Source organism: Vanessa cardui, chromosome 20, assembly GCF_905220365.1.
Source record: "Vanessa cardui chromosome 20, ilVanCard2.1, whole genome shotgun sequence".
In the NCBI taxonomy this organism is placed as follows: Eukaryota; Metazoa; Arthropoda; class Insecta; order Lepidoptera; family Nymphalidae; genus Vanessa; species Vanessa cardui.
Genome location: NC_061142.1, coordinates 9,957,189 through 9,981,037, shown reverse-complemented (window position 1 = coordinate 9,981,037; position 23,849 = coordinate 9,957,189). Strand labels below are relative to the sequence as shown.

The window sequence follows — 23,849 nt, the reverse complement described above, 5'->3', positions numbered from 1 at the left end:
CCATCCGTCCGTAGTACCCATCAGTGTCGAAAACGACTGTTAGAATACCACATAATCTGAAGGATAAATAGCACATTTCTAAAGGAGGAAACTCATCAACAAAAAGGCTCGCCCATGAAGGGTTCCGTAACAGCAAGCAACATAATATAAAGACCATTGATACCCCACACGTATGGGCTTGGTAAAAAAAATGGGTTTCAGATCTAAGTATCCCCAAAAATTTTATTTTCTTTTTTTAAGTATAAAAGTTAATGCAGTTCACATAATAGATACTTATTACTACTTACCTTTTCGACAGTATAGTTCTGATAGTTTTCGATAAAAGTGGTTGTAACCTACGGACGGACAAGCGTACAGATATGACGAATCCATAATCAATTTATTTTTACATATCCATAATCCCTTCATTTTTGCTATTTAGATACAGAACCCTAAAAAGATGTATCATAAAATACATTGAAAACAACAATTTACTTTCTAATGAAGAACTTGACTTCGTCTAGCCGCGGTATATAAGACTGTTTCTATTTACTAAAACTTCACATATTGGCGTCAATTTATGACCGACGTTTAATGCTACAATTTACATAAACACGACACAGCAGTTGTTTATTCTATGATAGCGTAATTAGGAGTTCGTGGTTACCGGTAATTTATACACTGTATGCCCATTCAGTGCCATGCACGTATGGCGGGCAATTATACAGGAAGTAAACGTCAATAATTCCACCATAATCTATTAACGTGCCAGTTATTCACCGGTACCACTTGTTTAAACGCGTTATAATGAAATAACAATAATATGTTTTATATAATGCGCATACTATCTACTATGTAAAGCTAGAATTCTCGGTCGCAATAACGTACTTAAGTTTCATATTTGAAAGAAAGAGCCTAGATGGTCCAGTGGTGAGACATCTGATGATTGCGAGTTCAAATCTAGGCGAGCACCACTGAATTTCCATGTGCTTAATTTGTGTTTGTTATTCATCTGGAATTTTGGTGAAGGAAAACATCGTGAGGAAACCAATGAAATTGTGTCCCATGTAAATTCACCAACCCGCATTGGCGCAGCACTGTGAAATATGCTCCTAACCTTCTCCTCGAAGGGAGAGGAGGCAGAGGGATATTTACAGGCTGTAGATTGTACTGTACGTGTAAAAGTCAGTCATAAAACATTAAGTTAACACGTGAAGTTCAAACCCAGCCCGGGTTTGAACTCTCAACGAAAGAAGTTCCACGAAATCTTTTTTTCCTTTATCTCGTGCTTGGCGGTGAATTTTGAATCCTTTATCCTAAATCTTTTGTTACTGTACCGATTACATTATTTTATACTTGCTTACGCCTCGTGAGAAAAACAAGAGTGATTAAATGTTTATCAACAGCTGCTCCGAATCTTAAGAGGACGTCGTAATATTTTTAAGAAAAAGGGAAAATTCATTTTACTGAAGAAGGCGTAATAAATCCTTATAACGTCTGGCGTCGCGTTTCTTTTCATGTTTTCGAAATTTATGTCAGAAATGTTGAATTCTAGATGCTTTATGATTTTTATTTGCTCCGGTATACAAGGTGTTATGAAATCGCTTCGACGTTTCGGAAATAGGGTTAATTTCAGTAACGTGCTTTTGGTAGTTTGCTGTTTTTAAATTTTGAAAACGTGTACTTTTTAACGCTTTGGATGTTTGAAATGTAAAAATATATAAAGAAATGCATGTCATGTCACGAACGGAGGTAATTCAGGAGCAGAAGTAATGGTTTAACGAGGTATCCGAGGTAAAGATAACAAACTCCCATAATCTTAGCTTTTACAAGCTACTAATTCCACTTAGTTTATTCGTCGAATGAAATATTAATCCTAGATTTATTTCCAATAAAAATGAATGCGAGTGATTTGATGGAACAATGGTAGCAATTTGTTGAAAACGAATACTTTTGAAATTGAAAACCATCATAATAATGGAAGTATATATGTATATGTACATTATATTCTGTATTAAATACCATTATGAAACTTTATGAAAATACACGGAATTCATATTCAAAATTAGCTTCGCAAGAATTTGTAAATTCACCTTTATTGTATCTTTTTCAGTTTTATTTACTATAGTAGCAATTTTATTGGCGTATTCGCCATTTTTTTCTTGTTATTCATTAAATACAATGTTTGTAGTGTAATAAAACGAATTTGGGCTCGGTTGTTTGGTTTTTTATTATTATTATATGATTATTAGGCAAATATATGGCATTACCTTCAAAATTTTCGTATTTCTTTTGAATATTCTCGAAAGAATTTTAAAATGACGACTGACTAACACAATGCACACCTAAACTGGCGCATCTGGCAAGGTGACATTTTGCTCAGGAATTCCTTATGAGACATAGATAAACACTAAGAAAAGATTTTCTAATCTGTATGGAAATTCTTAACATTTTTATTACTTTCTCTTATCAGTTTTTAACTTCTGTTAATTTGTTAAGGACAATTAGTTAAAGTTGCAAATTCATCACCTAAGCGGACGTAATTCAGGATGAAATATTGTAGGGAAGTTGATCATTTTGAAAAATTTTAATTGATACAGCGAAATAATAGCTAATACAGCGTAGCGTATTCAAGATTTGCCCGATAGGATGAAATTATATAAAAAATTTAATGTTTTTGTAAATTAAAATTATCAAACTCAAACTCAAATTCCATTATTCAATATAAAAGCATTAAACACTACCACCGGTTCGGAAAAAGGAACACCCTGACCTGAGAAGAACCGGCGAAAGAAACTCAGCGGGTCTTTTTTTTTCTGTTATTTTTTTTTTTTTGTCAAATTTATAAGGTACATAGTAGTATATGATTAGAAATAGCCAGGAGGCGATCGTTTCATTCCCAAGGTGTGCTATCAAACATAAACTCGCTAATTGTATAGTAACCTTTTGCACACAAGCGTTCCTTAACAATTTTTTTAAATTTGGCAACAGAAGCATTTTGAACGCTTTCTGGGATCCTGTTGTAGAAGCGTATACATTGCCCCACAAAAGAGTTACTGACTCTATGCAGTCGAGTAACAGGAGTAACAAGATTGTGTTTGTTCCTTGTACCAATGTTATGAGAATCACATTTTCTCATAAAAACATTAATATTTTTCCGTACATACAAAACATTACAAAATATGTATTGAGAAGCAACAGTCAATATCTTAATCTCTTTAAATCTATGCCTTAATGATTCCTTGGCTCCTAGGTTATAGATTGCGCGAATAGCCCTCTTCTGCAGCACAAATATAGTTTGGATAGCGGCTGCGTTACCCCAAAGCATAATACCGTAGGACATTATACTATGAAAGTAACTAAAATATACTAGTCGAGCCGTATCAACATCAGTAAGTAATCTAATTTTTTTGACCGCAAATGCATTTATGTGGGGGAGCCACTGTAACTTGGCATCAAGAGTAAGGCCAAGAAATTCAGTTGTTTCAACTGGATCCATCGATTCCCCATTGATAAGTACATCGGGTTTTACATTTTGCACATTTGGTGTGCTAAATTTTACAATTTTAGTTTTTTTATTATTCAGTCTAAGATTATTTACGCTAAACCAATGTACTATATCGGACATAGCATTGTTTACATCGTCATACTGAACCTGTTTCCTATTAATTTTAAAAACCAAAGATGTATCATCAGCAAACAATACTATATCATGTTTGTTCCCAACAAGAAAGGGCAAGTCATTTATGTATATGAGGAATAGAAAAGGTCCAAGAATTGATCCTTGTGGGACCCCCATACCAACTGAGACCCCAGGAGACCTTGTCCCTTTAACGTCAACCCTCTGAATTCTATTGTTAAGATAGGAAGTCAGAAGGTCGAGTGCACATTCTCTAATTCCGTAGTGATATAGTTTCCTGACCAGAGTTTCATGCTGAACACAATCAAAGGCTTTGGATAAGTCGCAGAAAATCCCCAAGGCATCCTGCGACCCCTCCCAGGCCTCATAGATATTTTTTATAAGTTCGATACCTGCGTCGGTAGTCGAGCGACCCCTCATGAATCCAAATTGTTTTCTGTGAAGCAGATGGTGTCTATTGAAATATGCTAATAATTGATTTAAAATATTTTTTTCAAATATTTTGCTGAGGGTAGGTAATATTGAGATAGGCCTATAGTTATTAGGATCTGAAGTGCTACCAGATTTAAATATTGGAATGACTTTACTATGTTTCATCAGGTCAGGAAATATACCACGCTGAACACAATCATTGAATATTATTGCAAGATAAGGTGCAATCACATCAATAATTGAGTTTATCACCTTTACAGAAATACCCCATAGATCAGCAGTTTTCTTAATGTCTAATGATTTAAATGCACAAATTATGATATTGGTGTTTACAGGGGTAAAATTAAATTTTGATTTGATATCATATTGGTGTTTTGGCGTATGTCAGATTAAAAAAAGTTTAGTTTTAAAGTTAACGTTGATTTTGAAAAGTCATCTTAGAGGATGTAACGGTGTATGATAGTTTAATGATTATTTTCATTTCCGCAGTTTAGAATATGGTAATCGATGTTTAGGCAACTGTTTATTAGATAAAGTCAGTCGTTACAGCGGTTATCATCCCACGAAAGGGTCAAATTTACGACGCAAGTAAGAACCCGAGGGAAAGTAGGTGAGATAAGGTAAATAGGCCATGCAGGTCGGTCGGCTTCTGAATGATTTTTCCGATGAGATATCCCATCGGGTACACGGTTAGTGTGGTAATCATTTCTAATTTATCAAATAAGATGACTAACTAGTGTTTGATGTAAGCTTTTAGCCGTTTTTGATATTTGTAACAATGCAATTTGTCTAGATATTGTTGAAATACATCTAATAAAAGAAAAAAATGGAATTCAGTTTATCAAAATCGTAAATTATAAATAGTTTTGGTTTCAAGTCTGGTTGAGGTACCACTATTAATAAAGCCCTCGTGTATCGAGTCGAAGAAACATTTTTGTATGGGATGTAAAACCTAGTGCAAAAAGAAGTTCCTCATTTTTTTCGTTTTTGTTTTACAAGATTCGACATTGTACCGTACCTTGATTTATATTTTATTATTATCTTTTTTGATGGTTTAATTGATATCAAAACTTACATTAAAGGCCATCGGACTTATGATAGCTAAACACTAATAGTGATTGTTCTTTCAGATTGTGCACACTTCGAGTGACGAGGTTACGCGTATGTGGCGCGCTCGGCGAGGCGGGCGGCGGCGCTGCGGGCGGGGCCGGCGCCGGCGCGGTCACCCTCGCGGCGCGGATGCACAGCAGCAAGCGCACGCTGCGGTCCAACGACATCACTGTGCCGCCTATGGACGTGGAACTGGACCTCTGCTTTTCACTGCAGTACCCGCATTTCGTGAAACGAGATGGAAATAGGTATATAAACAATATTTATTTTTATAAGTATAATACTACTGACTCATCACGAGGTCTTCGAAACTATAAGTTCGAATTATTCCTTTAATTGAGAACATTTCCTACTTTCGCGACGCAGTCGAAGAAATAATTCTAGGAACAACTTTAACTTCAAGGGAAGGAAATTAGTTTTGCAACTGCATGACTGGCTTGTACAAAGTCGGAACGGCGCGATGGGGCGACGGCCAATGCGCCAAATTTATGCTGAGATATGGAGTCTCCGGCACCAGTCCTACATTCCCTCAATACCAAATGCATATTGTTAGAATTGTTCTTCAATTATACTGCAATTACGCTCGCTTCGTACGAAAAAATCCAATGTTTTCTAAGCGCCACCTTTGAAGTACTCAGTTCGACCCTGGTCAAGTAAAAGGGCACCGAATGTATGTCTAGCCCTTGGAGATGATTAAGGCCGGCTCTGGGTGGCTATCAAAAATGTAACAAAATCTTCACACTTTATTGTATGGAAAGTTTTTTTAGGAGATTGATGTGCTTGGTTTTTCAGACTGGTAATACAGTCTTATTGTCACTCTCTATCAAGTTCCTAGAACGTATAAAAGTCCCCTTCCTTTTGAAGAGATGGTTTGAAACGTACTTCAAGCAAGCTGCGCTAAATGCGCTAATATCTCTATTACAATTACACGATAACTTTCTGTTCGAAATTAAATCTTATCTTCCTATTTTCCTATTTTATTTACTTTGGTCCTGTGAATTTAGAAGCATTTGTGTAAATGTTCTTATATGGTGAATTGACCTCGTGTGTTTAAATCTAGATCATAATTTGAATGTATTTAAATATGCGAGGAGTCCTAGCCATTTTCGTCAACAAAACTGCATAAAAAGTAGATAATTATAATAGAAAGGGTTGTGTAAATCGCAGACGAGCATATTTTTATTCCTTTAATATTAAGTCGTGTTCGAAGTTTCTTGGCATTGTGTCACCCACGAGGCATAAGACATGACATAAAAACAGAGTCGTTCCTTATTCATTGCTACAATTTGCTCAGCTTTATGAGTAAACGTACTGCGTAATGGTGTGGTTCAAATGTTAACAGCGCAATGATATTTTAAGGTCGAGGTTAACACTAATGGGGTTTCCGCCAATAAAAACTATGGACGAATCTAAAGTTCTATTTTATAGCCGTTCTCCGATGAATATGTTACGAATTTTTATTGATTTACGTCACGAGTCTTTCTATACGGTAATGGTTGAACGAATTTTTTTATGGGGTATAGACTAAAAGTAAACAAAGTAGCTAAAGTGCCTTCAGGTATTAAACCTGGTGAACCATACTCCCAGGCAGTAAAAATTAAAAATTATTACTTCAAACAAAATTGTATTGCGATGTATGTAATTTTCCACCTTTCAGTTTGACTTATAATTTAAATATTTATTTATTTATTATTTATTTTTATCATTATAATGATTCGATAAAGAACGAGAAGTTAAGCGTTTAGCCTTAAAGAAGTGTTTTCCTCAAAGTAATAATAATTTTACTTAATGCGTATTAAAGTAAACGTCATATTAAAATAATAATTTCATAAACGCCCCAATCTTTTTTTATTTTGTCATTGTGTTACTCAGTCAGAATATAAAAAAATATATAAGTACCAAATTTTTATACATTTCTGTGACAAAAATCAGTAATGCTATGTAGAATAAGAAAAAAAGGATATTTCGAGCCCTTTCTGAGTATTTAAAACTAATACATTTTCATTTGACTGTTATTTCATATGATGTTCTTATTTATCATTGTCTTAGAATATAAATATTTTTTGATGTCAGATTTTTAGTGTTGATATTGCACCATGAGGCCTTAAAATATTGTCGCTTGTACTAATACACCTACATATGCACGTACTCACAAACACATACGTAATGTGTTTTGTACATTTGATGTAGTGTGTTCGAATTTTGACCGCGATCATCCCTTTTTATGGTCTCGTCCGTCTTTTCGGCAGAGCAACCAGGTCACACGGATCACATCCCGTCACATCCCATCCCGACTTCGAACGGCTAAAATTCGTACAGAGTAAACCCTCCCACTTTTGAATTGATTTCAGAAAATCCTTTTTCCTCTCGATGACTACTTTATACAGTAATCATGTTATATACATTTCAGCGTTCTAGTATCAAAGTTTTAGTTGTGCGTGATAGTCAGTCAGGACGGACGATAGTATAGATAAAGATTAACATATAACCATTGTAGTGGTCAGATTTATGAGTGACGTCACTAAATAGCACGTCATCACTTGGGATCTAACCCTGACCGCCGCTCTAGTCGTCCAGGAGACAGCTCTGCCTATAAAGTAAACCCAACGTCGTCAGTTTTATATTGGTCTTGGCTAATAAACCATATACCGTGCATAACACATGGCTTAAATGTATTTTACAAATGAGGAATAGGACTGTTAAACCAAAATAATGTTTTATAGCGTTCGGTCGTTCGGGCGTGTTAAGAATTACCAACATATAATTCGAGTTACAAGTCCATTTAATGGTTGTTTTATTGCGAGGTATGCGTGTTCGTTTCAAATTGGCTCGCTATCTGTGATCTATGGAATCTCACCGTGGCGGAGATCGCTCGTGATCCTGAAGCATTGCCTTGATGGATTCCAGCCCACGCTGAACTTTATGACACTACAAGAATGAAATAATTGTTATGGTTTTGTATCGTGATAAAAAGGGCGCGTGCAAATCAGTTTTTACCTAAAAAGGGGGATAGACACTGACGGTTTGGAACATATTTGTTTTACATAGAAATGTAACAACATCCTACTCAACTAAAATCAACTCTTATAGTAAAGCATTTTGTTTTTTTGAATGAGATATATTTTATCAAAGGTAATGGGGTGTCGTTGGACTCCCGATTTGGTACGAATGTTTCCTTTCGTTATAATAACGGACACGATGTAATAAATTAACGACATTAGAGAATAATTAAGTAGCAAGAAAAAATTGGTATTAAAACACCATGTATATAAAATCAAGAACAAAAAATAATTATAAATGTATAACTTTTTAAGTCGTTTGTAATAGGAATAGAAGCTTTAGGCACATCACTTTTTACTTTTACTTGACGATTGCTGCCTGTTCAATCTTGTCTGAACCGCTTAAAAGGATATGGCTCCAAAGACCTTTACCTACCGTTACTTGGTATTCCTTGAAGTGATTTAAAAATAAATTTTGTTGCAGGTTACAGATAATGTTGCAGAGACGCAAGAAATACAAGAATCGCACCATACTCGGCTATAAGACCTTAGCGGAGGGCGTGATACGAATGGACCAGGTACACATTACACGTTTAGAACTGTGTCTAATAATTATCTTACTTTTATCAATCTGATGGAATAGATATGCTAAGAAAATGGTAATTAGTCTTTATAAAAGTAATTAATATAAGTTTCCAGTGCTGGGCTTAAGCAGTGACGTAAACATTTTTTATTTATGCCAGACTGTGTGGCGCTCAAGAATAGATTAAATAATAGACCTTCTTTGTTTAATAAAAGAGGTAATCGTGAACCTCAGCCTGTTTATGAATTGCTGGCCTCCTCTCCATTTTAAGTAGAAGGTTTGGAACTGACTTCATCTTGCTGCTCCAATGTAGATCGATACATGTGGTATATTTTCATATACCATATGGCCAGTAGTATATATGTAGGTTTTCTCATGATGTTTTCCTTCACCGCTAAGTACAAGATGAATTTTAAAAGCACATGAATTCGCTGAATCCCCGCGCTCGAACTCAGAATCATAGATAATCATTCAAGTCATGTAACCACTAGGCCGGACAGATTTCAAGAATATATTATATTTATATTCTAATAAATAAATACGTATACATGACCGCAGCCGAAGTATATAAGCAAGTATCTTAGGACATCGTTTATCATTCAGCGACCTCGCTCCTGTACCAGCTGTTAGTGACGCGAAATTGGCCATTTACTCACGAGACGTGTAGGTTGTAAAAAGTATTTACTAGGCTCATTTTCCACTTGATCGTAATAAGATAGAATTTATATAACATTGTCGAGTATAGATTCTTAGAGAAGGTTTTTATATATAGATTAAATATTTAATTATGAAATATAAATATGTACTTCACACTTTAAAAACGTGCTGAGACGTATTACAATCGATAGCATATTACAAAAGAAATAGGAAAATTAGTAAAAAATCTTTAGATTTATATAATGAATGCGCTTTGCTAATAAATAAATATATTGTGAACTATTAAAATTAAAATCAAATATCAAAATCAAAATAAACTTTATTCAAGTGGGCTTTTACAAGCACTTTTGAATCGTCATTTAAAATTAAGTGAAGCTACCACCGGTTCGGAAAGTAGATTCTAGCGAGAAGAACCGGCAAGTTACTCTTTTTCAACATTTAAAAAATACAAAGTCATGTTAGTTAATACAATTATTTAAATTTATATATCCTGCCTGGAAGTCAACGGGTATTAATTCCGCGCCTTTTTATCATCTACAAAATCTTGTATCAAATAATACGTCTTTTTTACCAATGTATTTTTTATAAACGTTTTGAATTTACGAGACGGCAAAGTTAAAAATGTCTGTCTGTCTGTTAAATTAAGAGTTTATGATTAATATATCTTTATTTATAATACAACACTATTGCACTTAAGTCAACGTAGACCTTTAAAACGCCGTTTTTTTCGTAAATCCATTGTGAATGTCATAGATCAAACCCAAGCTCTTGATCGATCGGCATCGCGTCAATTTGCTGTCATAATGTTCTTTTTTTCCTGTTATGGTTGGCAGAGTAGTGTCACTCGGGATGATGTTAGGAATCCAACGATTAGAATCCTGACCAGTTTAGACGTAAATAAACAGAAATAAAAAATACATAGAAGTTACCCTGCAAATACACACTGCTATATGCGCAGTTGTATAGTTTGATAGTATTTTTATTAATCACCGTAACTACGTTTGTATTTTGTTCTTAATCCTGCTCACTATACATGTTTAACGATAGTACGTTGTAGTGTGATGCTCTAAGAAATCCCTTCGTATCTCATTCAAGCGACTTACAGTGATACGCCATTTTGATTCGTGTATCCTATAAGTTTTGTAATTATTCCAATCAATGTCGCATATCAAATTCTGACATTTCGAACTCGTGTACAGCGCTTAGTTTCGAGATTGTTCTTGTAATGCCTCTACTGAATACGTACCGTGCTTGTTTCAAGTAATGAATCATGCAATTAAGGAACTCCATTATACGGTGAGTTTATCGTTAATTGAAGTGACATTGTTAAATGTTATTTTTAAGTAAGGTTCTTGATTGGTTGATCCCAAACAGGAAGGGAGAGCCACCTCATTGTCAGTTGTCACCTCTACACAAACACACCTGTTTTTTAAATATACATATACACACACAAACATAAACGATTTTGGCCGTAATAGATGTTTATTATCTTGTATCTGTAATTTCACCGGCTAATGCAAAATATGACAATGACCTTTTAAAATATGACAATAGATTAAAATAAGTTAAACTAGTTGTTGTCCGCAGCTTCGCTAGCGTTTAAGCGATTGTAAGGATTTGTCATATATTTATGTTAAGCAAAACAAGTAGTCTATGTCCTGTCTTGGAGCTCAAGTTTGGGTTATACCAAATTTCAATTATATCAAAAAAATCGGTACAGTGATTCGGTTGAGCAATAGCGACAGGCAGACAGACAGACAGAGTTACGTTGACATTTATAATATTAAATATAATGAAGGAACATCTGATCGGATCTGATCTGTTTTATTTACTTTTTTTTTGTATAATTTGGTGGACGAGCATATGGGCCACCTGATGGTAAGTGGTCACCATCACCCATAGACAATGACGCTGTAAGAAATATTAAGTATTCCTTACATCGTCAATGTGCCACCAACCTTGGGAACTAAGATGTTTTGTCCCTTGTGCCTGTAGTTACACTGGCTCACTCACCCTTCAAACCGGAACACAACAATACCTGCTGAGTACTGTTATTTGGCGGTAGAATAACTGGTGAGTGGGTGGTACCTACCCAGACGGACTTGCACAAAGCCAAGTAAACTCCTCACTGGACAGTTATAAAAGGCTCTACTAGAAGTAAATTATTCAAAATGAGTATAAAAGTGAGACGCCTTTGTTAGAAATATAAATCACTCTTTAAAAGAGAAAAACACGACGCGGTGCTCTTAATAGGATTTATCTGAAATGTAACTTTGAGACAAGTTTTAATTAAATCAAAAGCTTAACGAGATAAAAACATTCTAGAAGTATCAAAACATTTAAAACCTGGCCTCGTGTCTTATTCGTCTTGTGTTCAGCAAACGCGACTTCATCTGTGTTTTTATTAGATAATAAAAAAGGCGATTTTAATGTCATTATTGAATTAAGTCCTATTTCGGTAATTTTCTTTAAGTCTTTGAAATAAACAAAATCCTTCGTGTATTTCTAATGTAATTTATAACTATAAAATTTCCCTTTCCTCCTAGTCGATTCTGTAATCAAGTTAATCAGAATCTAATTCAATTGATTATCGGTATAAATATTTACTTGAAACATAAAAGTGCGTTCAATTGCTTTTGTTAAATATGTAATAGTAGTAGTCGCCCGCGGATTCGTTCGCGTTTTAGGGTTGTTGGTTGTCGTGTGTTAGGCAAAAAAGTAGCCTATGTCCGTTCTTGGATTTCAAGTGTGCTTACTGACAAATTTCATCAGATTCGATTCAGTGGCTTCGTCATGAAAGAGCCACAGACAGACAGAGTTATTTTTCAAATTTATAATATTAACATAGAATATAGATTAATAAAATGAATGTATTTTTTTTTTTTGAAAAGGTGCTTCAACGTTCCATGGACATGGAATTGGAGCTAACGAGCGTGGGTGGCAAGGTCGGCGCTGGAGCCGGCCAGCCGGTCGCCAGGCTCACCATCACGGGCCTAGCCTCGACCCCTGTCGACCATGACACGAAGAATAACAACACTCTGCTTATTACAGGTAAATTATGCGTGGTTCTATTCAGAACATTAGTCCTCTTAAATTAGGCGGTTCAAACATAAGTAGATTATAAAATGTCATTTTATACATCGATATTAAAAATGAGGTTATTAGTTTAGTTAGTAAACCTCTTTTCTAAAAGTACAATTTTATCGTTTCTTCCTGTCCACTGACGACATGTACTCGACATTAATTGATTTCAAACGTCTAACTCCAGAGCGAGGGTACTCAGACGAAGAGGAAGAAGGGGAGTTCAGTTCTGTGGAGGAAGCTGACGATTTGACGTACGGCGCGGCGGCGAGGAGACGAACACATCGGCAGCTGGCCTTCAACAAGGGAGACCTATCCTACACTAAGGTGAGCACGCACCCAACTTCGTATACCGTGCCAATAGTATGCCATGCCATGTCACGTGACTTTGCCAGGTTTGATATCATATATGTATATTAAAGATTGAGTCAGACTTACGCTTGATTCTATTTACCATAGTAATATATAGTTTGTACTTAAATAATAAAAATTCTAATCAATCTGAAATATAATTTTTCGATAAATAATTTTAAATTATTTAATAAAAGTAAATGCATGGTGTGAATTTTATGATAATGATAATGCTTTGCTTCGAACTAAATAAATATAATATTAATCTAACTCAGCTTAATTTTACTTAGAAGACGCACTGCACGATGATTTGATTAAAACGTAACAATATTGTTATTTAATTTAATTAATTTTTGTTTTTTTAATACATAAGGTATAATCAACTACATTTTTATTAATTACTCTACCTAACTGTTATAAAATTGCTGCTTTATATTTTAGAAGCCACAAAAAATGCAGATAAATTGCTGTTTATTCAAAATTACTACTGAATCGTTTTTGATGGGGTTTTTACTGATTCTTATTGTTTTTTTATTATATAAAATATAAAGTTGTGCTTTCATAATAAATCTAAAACTATATTTATATTTTAGTGTTATTAAATATATTTTTGTTTAATTATTATTAAAGGCAAGCTAGACATTATCTGTTATTGTAATGTAGTCTTTAGTGCTTCGTGTGTTCATTCAATCTTTCCTGAATTTCATATATTGTCAATGACGTCATCATTTTTATATATTTAATCGTTTCGATTAAATGAACATCATCCACCAGTAGAGATAAGGTTAAGGAGCTTTGCCTAAACCGTTGCTTGCATACAGCTGTCACGCTCACGAGAGCTAAGCTTCATGGAACGAGAGAGAAAGATACAGAACTATATACGGTCCAAGGCGCACGACAGAGACAGCGATAGTGAGCTGGAGCACGCAGCAGCCAAGCGCAAGGGCAGCCGCGGAAAGCTGGCGGTGAGCCGGCACGCGATACCTTATACTAATAAGGATAGAGACGAATTTTAAATAGCCAAGATAATTTTCTTATATCCCTTTTTACAGTAAAAACAAAAGGCACAGATAAAAAATTATAAATATTGAGGTTTTAAAGAAATCAATCGATTTAATCGAATAAATTATTCTATTTTCAAAACTCAATTTACATCTCCCGCTGTTAAAAGAAACACGTGTAGTGTTATTTTGTTCGGAAATAATAGAATGAATAATTTATTTGATACATGCGAATGAATGAATGATTGAATGTAAATTTTATATGTATTAAATTTCGTCTCTATCCTCATAGTTTAGCAGTTTGCCTTTCATTGTTTGCTTGTAGTTTGATCTTCTAATATTTGTTTGGTTTTAGTGTTTGTATAGTTAGTTATTCAGTAGTATTAGAACTATGTAAGTATGCAAATTTACGAGGGCGCTTCGGATAAATTGGATTCCAAGTACCGAATAATCCGTTAAGACATTTTGTGTTATAATTATTTATTATTAATATGCTTGTTACTCTTTGACTCTTTGACTGTACATTTTCGTGAAATGTATTTAACTCTTGAGTTTTGAAATGTGAATACCAACTACCATCTCTGCTCAGGTCTTAAACGAGAGATGATTGTATGATCATTGTATTTTCTCACCAGTCTTGTGCAGGGATTTATTTAATTGTTAAGATACCCGGTAATACCGGTATAATCCGGTTAAGGGTTCGAAAGTTTAAACAGCGTGAAAAACAGTCTATCTTTTTGTCTCGTATCTCTTGCTTTCTGGATATACTAACAAAACAATATTTTTAAATTCCAATTTTCAAGGAATGTTTGATTTTCCTTCTGTACTATATCAATTTAAGAATGAGGCTCATAATAAAAATGGCGACAGCACCCCAAGAGCTAGAGCTAAGATTGATCTGAAAATAATTTCATACCCACAGCTACGTTACAACTTAGCTGATCAGCTATCAAAATATTATCAATTAAAATTCTTACTCAAAATGATAGAAACATCATTGTATACACAATTATACTCAACACACTTTTACGGTGTGGTTTGGTATTTGCGTGTATGTGGCGACCACCTCGTTGGTCTGTTGGTCAGATTACGAGTAAACAGAGCGCAAGGCTGTGATGAAACATACATCGCAGAATTTCATACGATGTTTTCGTTTAGTTTACGACTAAATTTAATAAAATTATTTGAAAAAATCTCGGAAAAACACAGCATCACTCACTTGGTGGTAGGGCTTTGTGCAAGCCCGTCTGGGTAGGTACCACCCACTCATCAGTTATTCTACCACCAAATAACAGTACTCAGTATTGTTGTGTTCCGGTTTGAAGGGTGAGTGAGCCAGTGTAACTACAGGCACAAGGGACATAACATCTTAGTTCCCAGGGTTGGTGGCAGATTGACGATATAAGGTAATATTTCTTACAGCGTCATTGTCTATGGGTGATGGTGACCACTTTCCATCAGGTGGCCCATATGCTCGTCCACCAACCTATACCATAAAAACAAAAAAAGAAAACATTCTTTTCTTGTATATAAATCGGTGATCGCGTTAACCTCTACACATGGAATGTCCACTGATACAACTCTTCTTTGTGAAAATACTGTTTCTAATCAAAAACTATATCATCGCTACATCTGTCTGCTTTGTTTCCGAACGCATGAAGGCATGATCTTTTCTTTGAAAATACGTAGTACGACGTATTCAATTATTTATTTTTATACAAAATATGGTTCTTATAGTATTGTGCGTTTTCTGTAATAGGGTGTTGGATATTAATTACTTGTATGATAATGTTAAATTCCTGGACTTCTAGAATAATGTTATAAACCTATCTTGAACGTTCTAGAAAGTGTTTTAAATAACTCTTTGTTATTTAAAGTATGTTCTGATTAATTTTGATACTTGTATACAGTCTCGTTAACATGTTTACATACGCATTCTAAAGGTTTTCCGATAAATCTAAAAATATGCATATTTTTGACAACGCAGTTTTCTCATCGTGTACAATTCGTTATTCGAAATTAGACTTTATCTCATATACATAAAGTACATTAATAAGAAAATGAAATTTGCTATTAATATGATATCATGTGTTCTCACTTTTCGCGGTTAAGATTAGATTACCTTGTACGCAAAATATTACGTCAGTTGGTTTTTACGAACGATGGAGGTAGTATAGCTTTTTTTTTTAATTTTAACGATGCATTGAAATTTGTTTGTTATTTTTAATTGTCTGTGGTTATGTTCTTGTGCAGTGTATTATTATTGACTAACTTCATTTATATTTTTCTTTGAATTAATTTAAATTAAAAAATCGTGTAATCTTGTTTGATGTGTTATAGAATCATATATTATTAAACTTTAAATTATAAATAAACAAATATGATTTCAAATGTATTAAATATGGACATACTAAATGTATAAATATTTTGTCATTTGATAAAAGTTAATCCATTTGATAGATCGGTGTTCAGATTGCGTACGTATCTTCTAAATGAAATATTATTTTCCCAAAATTGTTTTTCACAAGCAAAACTATAATAAATTTAGAAGCAATAAAACATTTAAATTATTATTGTTAGTTTAATGTGATTATTTTATTATTTTGTCTGTATTAAGACTACGATAAGAATTAAATGCTCCTTGATAGATTTAAATACAAGTTCATTAAAGGACAAAACAGTCCATCGCCTACAGACTCATCAATGTAAATTATAAATAAATAAGCAACAACAAACAACAGCTTGCAAATTCCTTACTGCTGGGATAAGGCCTTGTCTCGCTTTGAGGAGAAGATTTGGAACATATTCCACCACACTGTTCCAATGCGAGTTGGTGAAATACACGTGCGGCAGAATTTCTACGAGCAATTGAAAATAAGCGATTGTTTATGATTCTCCGCAGCAACGGAATTTGAAGCAGAAGTTCGCGGCGCTGCTCCGGCGGTTTCGCGTGCCCGAGGAGCTGAGCGAGCGCGGCGCCGCGCGGGACACGCACCACGCCCAGCGGGACATCGACGAACTGTTTCAGGTAAACACTATACACACATAGATAAACATACACATACACATACAGTTTTTTTTTAATTTACAATATCCACGGGCTCAAAGATGCCCGTGCCCTTTTTTACATTTTACATGAAACATTTTGGCGTTTTGTATTATTTTTTTTTTCTAAGCATCAGTAGATCTTCGCTGGGTTTCATTCTTGTCGTCTTCTTAGAAGACGTGACCCACACTGACACATAGTACGATATGTTTAAATCGCAAAGGGTTATCTGATGGGAATGTCACATCAGCTCTAAGTATATTTGATGTTAGTCTTTCCCCACGGCTTTGCGGTTTTAGGGGTTGATCATGAAGTTTGATATTAGATGGTTATTGGAGTTCAAGCTTATTTTATATTCAATTTCATTATATTCGTTTTCAGTAGTTTGGCCACGTGATGCCAAAGAGTAACACGTAAACAATCAGACAGAGTTACTTTCGCATTCATAATATTTGTCTATACAAATAATCGTCATCTATGTATATGACGCATCTCGGTACAGACAGTGCTCGTACTTACTTCCCCTATACCACAATTAAAACAATTGACGTATGCTTAAGGAATACTGTCAAAACATTGTCTGACATAACTTAAAACAACGTAAATCGAAACGTCGTAAGTACAAAATATTAACAAATTCGTTGGGAAAGATACTCATAGCTTTAGTGCAAGGAACAATGTCATTGCTCCTATTACTCGGCTGCACAGAGTCAGTGATCTTTTTGCGTTATGTTTAGGGTTTTAGTTAAGATATTTGAAAGGTTCTACATTCAGCTTGGAAACAAAACAATCGCATTTTAGCAATTTAGCTAGCCTCTGGTTAGTATATTTTCACGTAAGGATTTGGAACTCTTAAGTTGAGTAGTGTAACCCTTTTTTTATGGAATAGGTGGCAAACGAGCAGGAGGCTCACCTGATGGAAAGTGACTACCACCGCCCATGGACATCTGCAACACCAGGGGGCTTGCAGGTGCGTTGTCGGCCTTTGAGAAAGGAGTAGGCTCTTTTCTTGAAGGTTCCCATGTCGTATCGGTTCGGAAAAACCGCCGGCGAAAGCTGGTTCCACAGAGTGGTTGTGCGAGGCAGAAAATGTCTAAGAAATCGCGCTGTTGTGGATTTTCGGACATCAAGATGGTGCGGGTGAAACTTAAAATGTTGACGAGATGTCCGAAGGTGAAATTCAGCAGCCGGGATTAATCCGAACAATTCCTCGGAACATTCCCCGTGAAAAATTTGGTAGAAGATGCAGAGTGATCCAACATCTCTACGCAAAGCCAAAGGATCAAGGAGATCGGAAAGGGCTTGATCGTCGATAACTCGAGCCGCTCTACGTTGGATGCGGTCAAATGGAAGGAGCTGGTACTGGGGAGCACCCGCCCAGAGGTGAGAGCAGTACTCCATGTGAGGCCGAATTTGCGCCTTGTAAAGTTTTAGGCGATGGGCCGACGTGAAATACTATCTCGCCTTGCTGAGCACACCGAGCTTCTTTGAAGCCAATTTGGCTTTGTCTTCCAATTGACCGCGGAACTGAACGAGGCTCGAAATATCAACGCCAAGTATTCCGATACTACCTGTAGCGGCTATCGGGATGTTCTCAAATCGTGGAGATACGACAAATGGTGTTTTTTTAGCGGTTAACGCGCAAACTTGCGTCTTTTTGGGGTTGAAATGGACTAAATTTAGCCGGCCCCAATTCGAGACTTCGTTTAACGAAGACTCGATTTCAGACACAAGTTTGTTCCGGTTTTCTTCGACGTTTTCCCGAGAAATATTAGCGCGGCCGGTGTATAAGGTGTCAACGGTACTGTCGTCTGCATAGCAATGAATGTTCCCGATTTGCAATGAATCATTGATATTGATATGCAGAAGAAACAGAGTGGGTGATAGAACGCAGCCTTGTGGAACACCAGCATTGACGAATTTTAAGTCAGAGCATGCACCGTCGACAACGACCTTGATGCTCCGATCTGCCAAAAAGCTGGTAATCCAATTGCATAATTTAAACCCTTACTTAAGTGTAATTCAAATCAAATGAAAAAATCTTTATTTGGAAACACACACACCTTATGCAAACAATATAAAAATATATATATAAAAGGAACGTATAATATAGCATAAAGAATACAAACAAGAATAAAGATGAAAATTAAACAAAACAATGTGCGATGCCCAAATTGGTAAGCCACTCAGCATATATGTTGAAAATCATTGTTGTGATGAGTTTCAACGCTGGTATTCTGTGGCCGCCAATAACTACGTACGTCACGTCGTAGGAATATATCGAATGTAAGAATCTCACGAATATTTTGCTATTTCCATGCTAGGAGCTAGAGTCGCTGTCCTGTGGCGAAGGAGAGGATTCCGGTCCGGACCAGATGGACACCATCAGCATCGGGTCCACGCCCAAACCCTCGCTTCGTCCGTTCTTCAGCAGCTCGCGCAGCCTGGCTAACCAGGAACACCATCGGCATTCCAATGGTATGACAAATATTTCAACAATAATTGTAGAGTGATATATGTTTGTTTTTTATTGTAAAATGTTTTTATATGTAATATTTTGATACAGATAAAATATATGATCTGTGTCTTTCATTCGTATTGAACGAAACAAAGCATCATATAAAATAATTCACTGAATCCATTCATTCTTTCACAACTTAACATGATTGACAAAATATGTGTTAACATAAAAACAAATAATTTCGAGTTATGAATGAAATACAATCTATAATATTTTTTAGTGAAATAGGAATATAATGAGTGTATTTTAAATGGTCATGCCGATGCTCGAACGACAGCGCATTGTGTGACTCGCTTGATTGCCGCGCAAGGTATCGCCGAGAGTTTATCGATCAACGTACAAGGTGTCGGATCAATAAACGGAACGCCTCACAATATCCTTCATGTAAATTTGTCATCATTCTATAGCGTTCATCTAATAAATAACAATGCATCTTGCTCTCGCATGTCATAATGATGATAGGTGTGAGTGAGACGAAATGACGTGATAACTTGTACGTGATTATTTTGATCGATGATAATTATATGTAAATGTTTGTGTTTTGTTTTGTAACGCTGTGTGCATAGTGTAGTGCATGTGTGGGGCAGGTGGAGAGTAGCGGAACGAATATTAATTCTAAAATTATATGAAATAGTTTAAAGTTATTTTACTTGCCATATTAAAAAAAAATGTTGGCTTTCTTCAATAGTATGAATGATAAATATATCGGTTAAATCAATTGTAGTTATTTTATCTGATATTCGTATTCGCGCCTGCTATCCGCTTGCCCCAATCGAGTAACACCCGCATGCGCAGTGACGCGGCACGCCAGCCTCGCGTCCGCGGCGGAGCTGCGCCCGCGCGACCGACACCCGTCCGTGCCTCTCACAGGTACACGCTGTATACGACTTTATGCAACAGTCACTAAGGCTTAGAATGCAAAACATCAATAATTTTACATATTACAATTTTTCTAACACTGACCCTCGGAAACAATTGGTAAAGACAAATTGTGTAACTTTACTCTGATTGACCATTGGTCGGCAGAAGTTGATGACGCAATATTCGACCAATGAGCGCTCAGTATTTTGTAAGCTTAGTAAATCTGACTTTTCTTATATCTTAAAGTGGTATTTATTTTACAAATGATATATTGAATGTTATTGTTAATAGTGCATTAGTAACTGTTGCATAAATGTTGTTTCATAAAGTCTCTAGAGACATACTAGACAGTAATGACTGCTGCATTATACATACATATAAGCATCACTAGCAAGCTTTTGTCTGTCTGATTTTTTGTTTCGTTTCCATTTCGATAGGCTTTTATTTTTGTTTATAACTTAGAAATAAAGGCTTTGCAAAGATTTTTTTTTAAATTTTAAGTAGACTACTTTCAGTTCATAAAAATGTTTTTATTTGTTTAAGTCATGTAACGATCAAAATTGATAGGTCCATCTATATCCTTCGATATTATCATTCTCTTTATTAAAGTAACGAAATCCTAAGTAATATCTTCAAAATGGCACGCCTTTAGGAGATTTTTTTAAAACGTTCGGTCGATAAACAGAATCGGAAGCCGTCCGCAGCTCAGCGGGCGACGAGCGCGGCAGTGAGTGCAACAGCGATGGGGACGCGACACTCGACGCGCCCGTCTCTGGCGCCTCGGTGTCGAGCTCGCCCCCCAACGAGACCAAGGTATCTGATGCTGACCAGTGGATTTGGTCAGATTGGTGGATTTCCGACATTACTGCGCTACGAATTGACCAAACTATATATAAGCTATGTACGAAATGCTTGGTAGAAATATTAGTGTGATCCCGTGTTATCCGAGCGGTTGTATTATTATGAAATAATAATGAATGTTAAGGAGTATAAGTCAATATATTATTATAGTTATTTACATATTCTAATAGGATGATTTATTATTTACATAATCTAATAGGATGAACAGTTTGATCCAAACATTTTACTGTATAAAGTAGCACTAAGCAATGTACCTTTACTGTAATGGACCATCGATATTGTGTTAACTATTTTTATTGAATAAACTATTATTATTATTATATTAATATACTTATTTACATTGCACTATGAGATATGCAAATTGTAAAACATTTTCAAATGAATCTCTAAACACGGATTGATAATGGGTTAATGTTTTATTAATTTCACAGGAAGACAAAAGATCTAGACTTTTCCGGAGCGCTACGAGCGGCGGCAACTTGACACCGGCCGCCGCGGCGCGCAAGAAGAACTCGCTCATAATCGGCACGGAAAGGCCCCTCTCCGCGCACGACCTCCCCGCGCAGAGCCCTACCACACTCGAGGTATACTTTTGTATATGTAATTTATACAATAAGTCATTTTATATGACAATTCATAAGATAATTTTAGGTTTTTTGACGCGTTATTTCAATTGAGTTGTGGATTTTTCATTACATTCGAAAAACTCAAATTGTGTATTTCTGGTGATCGCTACTTATATAAATATAAACAATAAATATAAATAAATATGAGACAACATCACATACATTACTTTGATCCCAATTTAAGTAGCTATAGCACTTGTGTTATAGAAATCAGAAGTAACGACGTTATCGCAAACACCCAGACCCAAGACAACATAGAAAACTAATGATAATCTACATTGACTCGGTCGGGAATCGAACCCGGGACCTCGGAGTGGCGTACCCATGAAAACCGGTGTACACACCACTCGACCACGGCGGACGTCAAATATTGAGGCACGTGTCCGCAGCCGCGCCGCACGATGCTGGAGCAGGTGGGGCGCGTGCTGGGCGAGGAGGGCCCGCTGCCGGAGTGCGTGGCGCTGGTGCCCAGCGGGCTGGCGCGCGTGTTCCAGGCGCTGGCCGTGCCCGCCGTGCTGGCGCCGCCCGCCGCCGCGCCCGACGCGCGCGCCTTCCTGCACGCGCTGCTCGCGCGCGCCGCCAAGCAGTGAGTACCCACGAGACAAACGTTGTGTGACGCGGTCAGCAGCCAACGTGAGTACCCACGAGACAAATAGTGTGACGCGCTAAAGGCAACCGCGGCAGATCTGAGATGCAGGAATGCATTTGGCCGGTGATGGTCACTCGCCTCAACCGATGGGCGCAAGAGTACATATTTCTTTGAAAGTGCTACATTTAAACTAGGATGACATGCACGGGTAAAATAAAATGCAAATTAGTGGAACACCACTTGTGTTACAATTAGTGGAACTCGTGTAAATATTATTGGAATTATAGTTCACTATTAAAATATACAGCGCTAGGTCGCTTATAGGGAATATTTCTTGCGACCAACACGCTTCCAGCTTACGCTTTTCGTTCGTCTTAGTGGGACAAAATGTCGTCTCTATGGATTAGACAGATTGGAGGATAGAGTGATTTTGAGTTCAGTTGAAAAGATTGAGCGTTCGGATCGTGAAGTCTAGTGTGCAGTACACAGAGGTGCTCGCGGTAAGGCTAGTAAGAGCGCGTGTAACGTTCCGTGTGTGTATGTGCAGGGAAGATTGAGCGTTCGGATCGTGAAGTCTAGTCGCAGATCGCAGTACACAGAGGTGCTCGCGGTAAGGCTAGTAAGAGTGTGCGTAAGGTTCCGTGTGTGTGTGTGCAGGGGCGTGCGGCGCGGCGTGCGCGTGTGCGTGTGCGGCGGCGAGGCGTGGTGCGCGGCGGCGCTGCGCGCGCACGCCGATCTAGCGGCGCGGCGCCACGACGCGCCCGCTCTGCGCTTCTACATCGTGCCCACCGGTACGGTGTCGCTTTATTCATTTCTTAACTTATACATTATTATTGCTGACTCTCTGTAATATCCATACTCTATACTGTCTTTTCAAAAAGAAACAATGTAAATCTGCCTACAGAATCGCTGTTTACTTTTTATCCTAATAATATTCCGTATGTGCTTAATATTATTTAAACATTTTACCAATTTATGTCGTGATGTCCATGGGCGATAGTAATCAAGTTTGAAAGAAAAGAAAGAAAGAAAAATACATTTATTGACATACACACAAATAAAGAAAAAATATATATACAAAAAAATGGATATAAAAACAACATAAACAAAGAAAGATATAATAATAAAAAATATATAATGAATGTAAAACTAGTGTGCAGTCAAAAGGAGACAGCTCAGGCTATGAGGGATTTTTATCCCTCTGCTGATTTTCAGCTGTCTCCCTTGTAGCCACGCAATGACAGTACCAACTATGTACAGATAAGATTCCGTTCTATCCCATAACAACAACAACAACAGCCTGTAAATTCCCACTGCTGGGCTAAAGGCCTCCTCTCCCTTTGAGGAGAAGGTTTGGAACATATTCCACCACGCTGTTCCAATGCGGGTTGGTGGAATACACATGTGGCAGATTTTCTATGAAATTTGTCACTTGCAGGTTTCCTCACGATGTTTTCCTTCACCGCTGAGCACGAGATGAATTATAAAGACAAATTAAGCACATGAATCAGC

At 36.5% G+C, this 23,849-nt stretch overlaps 1 protein-coding gene across 3 annotated transcripts in view; it reads left to right on the top strand.

Moving 5' to 3' along the window:
• LOC124538210 (phosphofurin acidic cluster sorting protein 1) overlaps nucleotides 1–23,849 on the top strand; it is a 162,740-nt gene that overhangs the window by 129,097 nt on the left and 9,794 nt on the right. The window contains exons 2-13 of one of the 3 annotated variants that reach the window (XM_047115184.1): nucleotides 5,182–5,409; nucleotides 8,645–8,738; nucleotides 12,292–12,451; nucleotides 12,669–12,808; nucleotides 13,654–13,797; nucleotides 16,736–16,861; nucleotides 19,204–19,357; nucleotides 20,196–20,270; nucleotides 20,947–21,074; nucleotides 21,554–21,706; nucleotides 22,138–22,334; nucleotides 22,995–23,128. In XM_047115184.1, coding sequence (XP_046971140.1) covers nucleotides 5,182–5,409; nucleotides 8,645–8,738; nucleotides 12,292–12,451; nucleotides 12,669–12,808; nucleotides 13,654–13,797; nucleotides 16,736–16,861; nucleotides 19,204–19,357; nucleotides 20,196–20,270; nucleotides 20,947–21,074; nucleotides 21,554–21,706; nucleotides 22,138–22,334; nucleotides 22,995–23,128 — 1,733 coding nt within the window. The remainder of the gene's footprint in view (nucleotides 1–5,181; nucleotides 5,410–8,644; nucleotides 8,739–12,291; nucleotides 12,452–12,668; nucleotides 12,809–13,653; nucleotides 13,798–16,735; nucleotides 16,862–19,203; nucleotides 19,358–20,195; nucleotides 20,271–20,946; nucleotides 21,075–21,553; nucleotides 21,707–22,137; nucleotides 22,335–22,994; nucleotides 23,129–23,849) is intronic. The other 2 variants (XM_047115185.1, XM_047115187.1) reach the window with 2 other exon arrangements.